This window comes from Poromitra crassiceps, assembly GCF_964638095.1.
Source record: "Poromitra crassiceps genome assembly, chromosome: 3".
NCBI lineage: Eukaryota > Metazoa > Chordata > Actinopteri > Beryciformes > Melamphaidae > Poromitra > Poromitra crassiceps.
The window spans coordinates 23621285-23633784 of record NC_139625.1 but is presented as its reverse complement, the minus strand read 5'-3'; the positions used below and the strand labels follow the sequence as shown (position 1 = coordinate 23633784).

Genomic DNA, 12500 nt, shown 5'->3' with positions numbered 1-12500 from the left:
ACTTTATACTGCATTATAGCCTGGTATCCAGCCCTATGCATCTCACTTTATACTGCATTATAGCCTGGTATCTAGCCCCTATGCATCTCACTTTATACTGCATTATAGCCTGGTATCTAGCCCCTATGCATCTCACTTTATACTGCATTATAGCCTGGTATCTAGCCCCTATGCATCTCACTTTATACTGTATTATAGCCTGGTATCTAGCCCCTATGCATCTCACTTTATATTGCATTATAGCCTGGTATCTAGCCCCTATGCATCTCACTTTATACTGTATTATAGCCTGGTATCCAGCCCCTATGCATCTCACTTTATACTGCATTATAGCCTGGTATCTAGCCCCTATGCATCTCACTTTATACTGCATTATAGCCTGGTATCTAGCCCCTATGCATCTCACTTTATACTGTATTATAGCCTGGTATCTAGCCCCTATGCATCTCACTTTATACTGCATTATAGCCTGGTATCTAGCCCCTATGCATCTCACTTTATACTGTATTATAGCCTGGTATCTAGCCCCTATGCATCTCACTTTATACTGCATTATAGCCTGGTATCTAGCCCCTATGCATCTCACTTTATACTGTATTATAGCCTGGTATCTAGCCCCTATGCATCTCACTTTATACTGTATTATAGCCTGGTATCTAGCCCCTATGCATCTCACTTTATACTGTATTATAGCCTGGTATCTAGCCCCTATGCATCTCACTTTATACTGCATTATAGCCTGGTATCTAGCCCCTATGCATCTCACTTTATACTGTATTATAGCCTGGTATCTAGCCCCTATGCATCTCACTTTATACTGTATTATAGCCTGGTATCTAGCCCCTATGCATCTCACTTTATACTGCATTATAGCCTGGTATCCAGCCCCTATGCATCTCACTTTATACTGCATTATAGCCTGGTATCTAGCCCCTATGCATCTCACTTTATACTGTATTATAGCCTGGTATCTAGCCCCTATGCATCTCACTTTATACTGCATTATAGCCTGGTATCCAGCCCCTATGCATCTCACTTTATACTGCATTATAGCCTGGTATCTAGCCCCTATGCATCTCACTTTATACTGCATTATAGCCTGGTATCCAGCCCCTATGCATCTCACTTTATACTGCATTATAGCCTGGTATCTAGCCCCTATGCATCTCACTTTATACTGCATTATAGCCTGGTATCTAGCCCCTATGCATCTCACTTTATACTGTATTATAGCCTGGTATCTAGCCCCTATGCATCTCACTTTATACTGCATTATAGCCTGGTATCTAGCCCCTATGCATCTCACTTTATACTGCATTATAGCCTGGTATCTAGCCCCTATGCATCTCACTTTATACTGCATTATAGCCTGGTATCTAGCCCCTATGCATCTCACTTTATACTGTATTATAGCCTGGTATCTAGCCCCTATGCATCTCACTTTATACTGTATTATAGCCTGGTATCTAGCCCCTATGCATCTCACTTTATACTGTATTATAGCCTGGTATCTAGCCCCTATGCATCTCACTTTATACTGCATTATAGCCTGGTATCCAGCCCCTATGCATCTCACTTTATACTGCATTATAGCCTGGTATCTAGCCCCTATGCATCTCACTTTATACTGCATTATAGCCTGGTATCTAGCCCCTATGCATCTCACTTTATACTGTATTATAGCCTGGTATCTAGCCCCTATGCATCTCACTTTATACTGCATTATAGCCTGGTATCCAGCCCCTATGCATCTCACTTTATACTGCATTATAGCCTGGTATCTAGCCCCTATGCATCTCACTTTATACTGCATTATAGCCTGGTATCTAGCCCCTATGCATCTCACTTTATACTGTATTATAGCCTGGTATCTAGCCCCTATGCATCTCACTTTATACTGTATTATAGCCTGGTATCTAGCCCCTATGCATCTCACTTTATACTGTATTATAGCCTGGTATCTAGCCCCTATGCATCTCACTTTATACTGTATTATAGCCTGGTATCTAGCCCCTATGCATCTCACTTTATACTGCATTATAGCCTGGTATCCAGCCCCTATGCATCTCACTTTATACTGCATTATAGCCTGGTATCTAGCCCCTATGCATCTCACTTTATACTGCATTATAGCCTGGTATCTAGCCCCTATGCATCTCACTTTATACTGTATTATAGCCTGGTATCTAGCCCCTATGCATCTCACTTTATACTGCATTATAGCCTGGTATCCAGCCCCTATGCATCTCACTTTATACTGCATTATAGCCTGGTATCTAGCCCCTATGCATCTCACTTTATACTGCATTATAGCCTGGTATCTAGCCCCTATGCATCTCACTTTATACTGCATTATAGCCTGGTATCTAGCCCCTATGCATCTCACTTTATACTGTATTATAGCCTGGTATCTAGCCCCTATGCATCTCACTTTATACTGTATTATAGCCTGGTATCTAGCCCCTATGCATCTCACTTTATACTGTATTATAGCCTGGTATCTAGCCCCTATGCATCTCACTTTATACTGCATTATAGCCTGGTATCTAGCCCCTATGCATCTCACTTTATACTGTATTATAGCCTGGTATCCAGCCCCTATGCATCTCACTTTATACTGCATTATAGCCTGGTATCTAGCCCCTATGCATCTCACTTTATACTGTATTATAGCCTGGTATCTAGCCCCTATGCATCTCACTTTATACTGCATTATAGCCTGGTATCCAGCCCCTATGCATCTCACTTTATACTGCATTATAGCCTGGTATCTAGCCCCTATGCATCTCACTTTATACTGCATTATAGCCTGGTATCTAGCCCCTATGCATCTCACTTTATACTGTATTATAGCCTGGTATCTAGCCCCTATGCATCTCACTTTATACTGCATTATAGCCTGGTATCCAGCCCCTATGCATCTCACTTTATACTGCATTATAGCCTGGTATCCAGCCCCTATGCATCTCACTTTATACTGCATTATAGCCTGGTATCTAGCCCCTATGCATCTCACTTTATACTGCATTATAGCCTGGTATCCAGCCCCTATGCATCTCACTTTATACTGCATTATAGCCTGGTATCTAGCCCCTATGCATCTCACTTTATACTGTATTATAGCCTGGTATCCAGCCCCTATGCATCTCACTTTATACTGCATTATAGCCTGGTATCCAGCCCCTATGCATCTCACTTTATACTGCATTATAGCCTGGTATCTAGCCCCTATGCATCTCACTTTATACTGCATTATAGCCTGGTATCTAGCCCCTATGCATCTCACTTTATACTGTATTATAGCCTGGTATCTAGCCCCTATGCATCTCACTTTATACTGCATTATAGCCTGGTATCTAGCCCCTATGCATCTCACTTTATACTGTATTATAGCCTGGTATCTAGCCCCTATGCATCTCACTTTATACTGCATTATAGCCTGGTATCCAGCCCCTATGCATCTCACTTTATACTGCATTATAGCCTGGTATCTAGCCCCTATGCATCTCACTTTATACTGTATTATAGCCTGGTATCTAGCCCCTATGCATCTCACTTTATACTGCATTATAGCCTGGTATCCAGCCCTATGCATCTCACTTTATACTGTATTATAGCCTGGTATCCAGCCCCTATGCATCTCACTTTATACTGCATTATAGCCTGGTATCTAGCCCCTATGCATCTCACTTTATACTGTATTATAGCCTGGTATCCAGCCCCTATGCATCTCACTTTATACTGCATTATAGCCTGGTATCTAGCCCCTATGCATCTCACTTTATACTGCATTATAGCCTGGTATCCAGCCCTATGCATCTCACTTTATACTGCATTATAGCCTGGTATCTAGCCCCTATGCATCTCACTTTATACTGCATTATAGCCTGGTATCCAGCCCCTATGCATCTCACTTTATACTGCATTATAGCCTGGTATCTAGCCCCTATGCATCTCACTTTATACTGCATTATAGCCTGGTATCTATCCCCTATACATCTCACTTTATACTGTATTATAGCCTGGTATCTATCCCCTATACATCTCACTTTATACTGCATTATAGCCTGGTATCTAGCCCCTATGCATCTCACTTTATACTGCATTATAGCCTGGTATCCAGCCCCTATGCATCTCACTTTATACTGCATTATAGCCTGGTATCTAGCCCCTATGCATCTCACTTTATACTGCATTATAGCCTGGTATCTAGCCCCTATGCATCTCACTTTATACTGCATTATAGCCTGGTATCTAGCCCCTATGCATCTCACTTTATACTGTATTATAGCCTGGTATCTAGCCCCTATGCATCTCACTTTATACTGCATTATAGCCTGGTATCTAGCCCCTATGCATCTCACTTTATACTGCATTATAGCCTGGTATCTAGCCCCTATGCATCTCACTTTATACTGCATTATAGCCTGGTATCCAGCCCCTATGCATCTCACTTTATACTGCATTATAGCCTGGTATCTAGCCCCTATGCATCTCACTTTATACTGCATTATAGCCTGGTATCCAGCCCCTATGCATCTCACTTTATACTGCATTATAGCCTGGTATCCAGCCCCTATGCATCTCACTTTATACTGCATTATAGCCTGGTATCCAGCCCTATGCATCTCACTTTATACTGCATTATAGCCTGGTATCTAGCCCCTATGCATCTCACTTTATACTGCATTATAGCCTGGTATCCAGCCCCTATGCATCTCACTTTATACTGCATTATAGCCTGGTATCTAGCCCCTATGCATCTCACTTTATACTGCATTATAGCCTGGTATCTAGCCCCTATGCATCTCACTTTATACTGCATTATAGCCTGGTATCCAGCCCCTATGCATCTCACTTTATACTGCATTATAGCCTGGTATCTAGCCCCTATGCATCTCACTTTATACTGCATTATAGCCTGGTATCTAGCCCCTATGCATCTCACTTTATACTGCATTATAGCCTGGTATCCAGCCCCTATGCATCTCACTTTATACTGTATTATAGCCTGGTATCTAGCCCCTATGCATCTCACTTTATACTGCATTATAGCCTGGTATCTAGCCCCTATGCATCTCACTTTATACTGCATTATAGCCTGGTATCTAGCCCCTATGCATCTCACTTTATACTGCATTATAGCCTGGTATCCAGCCCCTATGCATCTCACTTTATACTGTATTATAGCCTGGTATCTAGCCCCTATGCATCTCACTTTATACTGCATTATAGCCTGGTATCCAGCCCCTATGCATCTCACTTTATACTGCATTATAGCCTGGTATCTAGCCCCTATGCATCTCACTTTATACTGCATTATAGCCTGGTATCTAGCCCCTATGCATCTCACTTTATACTGCATTATAGCCTGGTATCTAGCCCCTATGCATCTCACTTTATACTGTATTATAGCCTGGTATCTAGCCCCTATGCATCTCACTTTATACTGTATTATAGCCTGGTATCTAGCCCCTATGCATCTCACTTTATACTGTATTATAGCCTGGTATCCAGCCCCTATGCATCTCACTTTATACTGCATTATAGCCTGGTATCTAGCCCCTATGCATCTCACTTTATACTGTATTATAGCCTGGTATCTAGCCCCTATGCATCTCACTTTATACTGTATTATAGCCTGGTATCTAGCCCCTATGCATCTCACTTTATACTGTATTATAGCCTGGTATCTAGCCCCTATGCATCTCACTTTATACTGTATTATAGCCTGGTATCCAGCCCCTATGCATCTCACTTTATACTGCATTATAGCCTGGTATCTAGCCCCTATGCATCTCACTTTATACTGCATTATAGCCTGGTATCCAGCCCTATGCATCTCACTTTATACTGTATTATAGCCTGGTATCCAGCCCTATGCATCTCACTTTATACTGTATTATAGCCTGGTATCTAGCCCCTATGCATCTCACTTTATACTGCATTATAGCCTGGTATCTAGCCCCTATGCATCTCACTTTATACTGCATTATAGCCTGGTATCTAGCCCCTATGCATCTCACTTTATACTGCATTATAGCCTGGTATCTAGCCCCTATGCATCTCACTTTATACTGCATTATAGCCTGGTATCTAGCCCCTATGCATCTCACTTTATACTGCATTATAGCCTGGTATCCAGCCCTATGCATCTCACTTTATACTGCATTATAGCCTGGTATCTAGCCCCTATGCATCTCACTTTATACTGCATTATAGCCTGGTATCTAGCCCCTATGCATCTCACTTTATACTGCATTATAGCCTGGTATCTAGCCCCTATGCATCTCACTTTATACTGCATTATAGCCTGGTATCTAGCCCCTATGCATCTCACTTTATACTGCATTATAGCCTGGTATCTAGCCCCTATGCATCTCACTTTATACTGCATTATAGCCTGGTATCCAGCCCCTATGCATCTCACTTTATACTGCATTATAGCCTGGTATCTAGCCCCTATGCATCTCACTTTATACTGCATTATAGCCTGGTATCCAGCCCTATGCATCTCACTTTATACTGTATTATAGCCTGGTATCCAGCCCCTATGCATCTCACTTTATACTGCATTATAGCCTGGTATCTAGCCCCTATGCATCTCACTTTATACTGCATTATAGACTGGTATCCAGCCCCTATGCATCTCACTTTATACTGTATTATAGCCTGGTACTCACTGTGATTGCTTCCCCCCCATTTCATATTGTTAACTTTTATCTGTTGTTATTGTATTTGTGTTGTGTTGTCTCTATTGTTGATTATTTCACTTGTTGTTACTTTGTAAAGTGACCAGAAAGGCGCTTATAAATCAAATGTAGTATTATTATTATTATTATTATTATTATTATTATTATTATTATTATTATTATTATTATTATTATTATTATTATTATTATTATAATATACATGTAGATGCATAGGGGCTGGATATCAGGCTTTAATACAATATAGATGCATAGGGGCTGGATATCAGGCTTTAATACAATATAGATGCATAGGGGCTGGATATCAGGCTTTAATACAATATAGATGCATAGGGGCTGGATACCAGTCTAGCAGTCGTAGCTTTGATTCATCCAGGAATGCATCCACACTCTTTTTCAGCAACATCCTGCTTCATTTAAATACAGTTGGAAGACATCTACACTTCATATCTGGAAGTTGCCCAGTATAACTGCAGGCTTCAGCTGTTGGCCACTCCACGAGATCAGTTGGACAATCACTGCCTTTATCACGGCACACTTTATGCAGGCTACCATCGCCCCCACGCAGGACAAGTACCCGTGCCACAAACTTTAACTTTTAGACAATGAGAGAACGTCTTTTGAAAGTCAATTTGGTGTACTTTTTTGTGATTGATTACCTACTGATCTGGCACTAAATAGTCCGGATGCAGTAAATCCCATCCATCTATGCCAAGCAGGTGAAAACAATGTCTAAGAGTAATTTGCAGCTTGTGATTGTCCCGCGTCTTGTGGGGGAAAGATAGCTTTTTAACGCTGCTCAGAAAAACAGTCTCGGGGGACAAGGCCCATCTAATACATCACTTGTTGAAGTGAGGAGAAACATCAATAGGCCTAATATAAAAATGATTACAAACTACGCCTGGTGACATTTTTACCACTTTGCTGAGCACACCATTTACGATCTAGACAGCAGCACATAGATATATAGAGAAATAAAGAGGGCGAGGGAGAGAGAGATAGGAGATGTGTTTATGTATGCCTGTGGGTGTGTGAGTGACTTGCTATGGTGTTTGTGTGCACTAGCTCAATCAACCTCTGTTGATTGCCTATTTAAAAATGCATATTGAGCAGAACAAACAAACAAACAAACAAAAACAAACAAACAAACAAACTAGAAATGCACTCGGAGAGCGCAGACCTCCGCCAAGGCCAATAGTCCAGTCTGCTATGGTATGCAAATTTCGTGATTTGGATCGTATCCGCTCCTAAATTTATTGGATTCTTCCTTGGCCCATTCTACACCCTTCATTCTACACCCTTCATGCTACACCCTTCCACAAAGTTTCATGAAAATCGGCACAGTAGTTTTTCTGTAGACCAGCTATCAGACAGACAGACAGACAGACAAACGGCACCCAAAACATCGTTGGCGGAGGTAACAAATAAACAAACAAAAACACCCTTACTTGCACACACACACACGCACGCACGCACGCACGCACGACGCACGCGCACGCACGCACGCACGCACGCACGCACGCACGCACGCACGCACGCACACACACACACACGCACACACACACACACACACACACACACACACACACACACACACACACACACACACACAGACACACACACTTGGCCGTACCCAGGATTTGAAAAATACCGAGGTCATTTTAGCGCGGCGTGGGGGGTCCAGGGAAAATTTTGTCCATTTTAACGTAAAATGCTTCAATCTGGTGCACTTTGAGAGCAAATTTAAGAGGCTAGATCTATAAAGAACTACAGACATCATATTAGATTAATATCCTCTTTACTGTGCTGTAGCTTTACAATGATACAAAAAATAAATGTTCTGATCAACTATGTCATATATCATGTTATTTATGAGGGCTTTAAGATGAATAGATCTCGGGGCCGCGGCTATTTAAAAAAAATAAAAATAAAAATACGGCGACGCACACACACACACACACACACACACACACACACACACACACACACACACACACACACACACACACACACACACACACACACACACACACACACACACACACACACACACACACACACACACACACACACACACACACACACACACACTACTCTCCTCTTGCGGATAACCTACAGATGTAGTAGTACTCGTGACCAGGCCTGAACTCAAAGCCCAGGGAGAAGGGGGTGAAGAGCTGGAACTTCTCTGAGAAGCGCAGGGGCCCGTCGGGCCCGCTGGGACGGTTGCACTCCCAGCGCTTGAAGCCGCGCATCCTGTGCTGGCAGGAAGTGTAGCCCTCATGGTTGACCATGAAGAGGATGTAGCGCTCCATGCGCCCGTGGGACGGGGGACCCTCGTAGTAAGGACAGTAGATGTCCAGGTAGTCGTTGATGCTCACCGCCACCCTGTACTCTCCGTGCCAGAATCTGTCGGACACAAAGGGGAAGATTTGGGGTTAAGCTTCACCATGAAAACAAATAAACACAAACAACAAGCTTGTAAATATGACTATACCAGTGAGTGGAGGTGGGAGGGGTTGGGATTACATTACTATTCCTATAACAATAACAGAAATTGTGTTTTGCCACAGCTGTGGCATTTTACATGCCATCGCGCTGAATCTTTCAGGAAGTGTAAACTAAAGAGCACCTCCGCGCGTGACCTAACGGAGCCGGAGTTTTGAATGAGCTAATCGAGGCTGTTTAATGGCTGAATTTTCACGATGGCTGTGCAGATTAATGGTTGAACTTGCGATGCTGCGCAATGGCTGCACAGCCACACTCTACCGCATGGGTATTCCGCTAGTATAGTAAGGAGACACTGTAAGTAAGACATTGGTTCCCAAACTGTGTCAGTGGTCCGCGGGGCTCCACCTGGTGGTCTGCCAGAGAATTGCGTTCATTTTTTATTTTTAGTACATACACATTACTGTAACCCTGAGGAGTAGGCGGATTGGGCCGATTTTCAGAAATATCACAATTTTGAAAATTTACTTTCAGAGGCTGCAGCAGGCAGGTATCATTCTAGGTAGCTAAATAACACTCCAAAGTTAGGGAATTTCAAAGGGGCCCTCTTTTTCACAGCCTAATGTTGGCGGCTGTAGCTCAGGAGGTAGAGCGGGTCGTCCACTAATCACTTTGGATAAAAGAGGTCGGTGGTTCGAAGATCCAAATTGCTCCCGTTGGTGTGCCAGCACCCTGCGTGGTAACCTGCCGCCATCGGTGTATGAATGGGTGAATGTACCTACTGACTGTAAAGCGCTTTGGATAAAAGCGCTATATAAATGCAGGCCATTTACCATTTACCATTTGGCAGGTGTGTGTGTGTGTGTCCGTGTCTGTTTTGAAGCAGCTAGTAGTCTTATATTGTCATTTAGCCTTTCTGCTGCTATTGCATGGTTAAATCAGCAAAATGTATTTTATTGGGGGGGTGGGGGGGGGGGGTCCCTGGGAAATTTGGTTTGGTACGTAGTGGTACTGTACTTGGAGGGAAAAGTTTGGGAACCCCTGGTTTAAGATATACATTTTGAGAGAAGACTATGCATAGCCTACATCCACTAAAAAAAGACCTCACTTGGATTTATGTATGACTGCACTGTATAAAAGTAATTGAGTGTATTTAGTGTACTAGTCGTCCAGATAATAGGCTGATTGTTACTGATCCCCACAGGTAAATTGCCTTTTCTCTCAGGTCAGGGTCAGCTCCATAACCGCACCTCTGGAGTTGGCAGCGAGCGACCCTCCCACCACTCTCCTGCTCTGCTTGCTGGTGGTTGGGGTGGTTGGGGCTGATTGGGTGCACCTGGGCCCGGTGCACTCTTTGGGCTTAGGAAGACCTTCTGACCATTCAGTCTCTCTCTCTCCTCACCGATGCATGGTTCCTTTTTTTAAATGTAGTTTGTTTTGTCTTGTAAGTTTCCTTCGTTTCAGTCAATAAATTAGTTTTCTTTGGCGTTTGACTCCTCCTTTGTGAATTCCTTGAGCCGGGTTGTAACATAGGAGTTATACGGCAAAGTAAAAGTTGAAACTCTAATTTACTAAAACTAAAACTAAAACTAAAACTAAAACTAAGAGAAAGACAACACAAACTACATTATAGCCATTACACTCCAGTGAGGCATAGGAGGATGGTCCTCCTCTATTAGATTGGGGATTTTATATAAAAAAAAATATTATCATTTTTTATTTTTATTTTTTATATTTTTCATTTTTCATATTTTTTTTATAATAAAATATCAATAAAATGTGTTTTTTCTTATGTGCAGATGCTCATTTTTTCATTCATTATATTCTTATATACTTAAAATGCTTCAACAACAGTGACCTGAACTGATGGAAAGGAGAGCTCCATGCAGACGAGTCACTCTGGCCCTGGTCCCAGCGTGGGGTAGGCAGATAAAAAAAACATTCGCCCTGTGGGCGTTTATTTATTTGGTAATTTATCTAATGAAAAAATATGATTGGTTGAAAAACACTTGCAATTCACAGAGAACACGTGAGAGTGATGTGTTTTCCAACCAATCAGATTGAGCTGGAAGGGAGCACGCCCTTAGCCTGGTGAAACCAGGTGAAATCTAATTGGTTGTTGGTTGGATAGATTGCTGACATTTTTTCATTAGACATTGTATTGTCCACTGGTCTCTCACGCTGAATCAAGTAGGAAGTGAAATCCACTGCCTGTGATGACCATGATGAAATGGAGGAAATGAAGACCTGACAGGCTAATAGATAGATTTACAGACAGTACCTATATTTTCCCCTTTCTCTTTTCCTATGTTTTATATTATCAAGCAGTAAGTTAGCTCACAAGCCAGACAGTCGTTGTATTGTATTATGCAGAGTTTAGAGAGGGCAGCGTGGTACACACGGAGGCTCACAGAGGCTCAGAAGCAAACACTGGGATAATTTAACCTCATCGGCTGCACTCGCACCGGCTACAGACAGCATGGATATTCAAGTAAGTCAATTAAGTTCGAGTTATCCGGGTCTTCTACTAAATTCGGCGTCCACCAGTGCTACTTTTTCATATTATATTGTTTTATGCTGAATAGCCCGCCATTTGGCGATCTTAAACTCGCACATTTTTTAACTGAATTTGGCAGCGCGGAACAAACATGGAAGGAAACATGCAATTTGCATGTTTCGTTCTGCGTTTCGTTCCATGTTTTGTTCCGCGCTGCCAAATTCAATGGAATGAAACCAAACTTGTAGCCTATGTTGGACGTAGTGAAGTGTTTTTTGATTGATTTGTTCATCCATCAAACCTTTTACTGACAGACTAACTGTAGCCTAAATATCTTACTTTATTTTGAGGTGCATTACATTGCTCAGCCAGAAATTATTCTCACTTCAACTCTCTTTCTGCTGGGTGCGCCTAACGTTAAAATGCACCAGATGACAATCCATTTTATTTGTCCTCAATCTGCATTGAAAATGTGTGAAAATTCCCCTTCTTGCAACAGTTGTAGCCTAAGCTAGTGGTTTTCAAAGTGGGGTCCCCAGCAAAAAGGGGGGATTAATCTATGTTCACTATAATTCCATCCATAAGTAACACAATCACAGAATGTATGACTATTTTGGTCATGGGTTTCATATAATGTCTGTGATAAAACATCTAAAAGCAAAACTCTTATCAGATGGGGGACCCTGGAACAAAATCTTATCTACATGTATATGGGGGTGCGTGGTGTAATTTGTGTGATTGAATTAAACTGAAATTAAGTTTGATGTTGCCTGCTGTAACAGTGTGGATCTATAAAGCGGTCTGTAGCCTAATGATTTCTATTGATCTTGTTTCCTTGAAGGAGA

General features: G+C 42.1%; 1 protein-coding gene across 1 annotated transcript in view; it reads right to left on the bottom strand.

The window, feature by feature from the left end:
• The window catches only part of efna2a (ephrin-A2a), a gene marked incomplete at both ends in the record, with an annotated part of 127153 nt that overhangs the window by 9680 nt on the left and 104973 nt on the right, over positions 1-12500 (bottom strand). The window contains one exon of the mRNA XM_083632767.1: positions 8827-9119. Within this exon, the coding sequence (XP_083488893.1) occupies positions 8827-9119 (293 nt within the window). The remainder of the gene's footprint in view (positions 1-8826; positions 9120-12500) is intronic.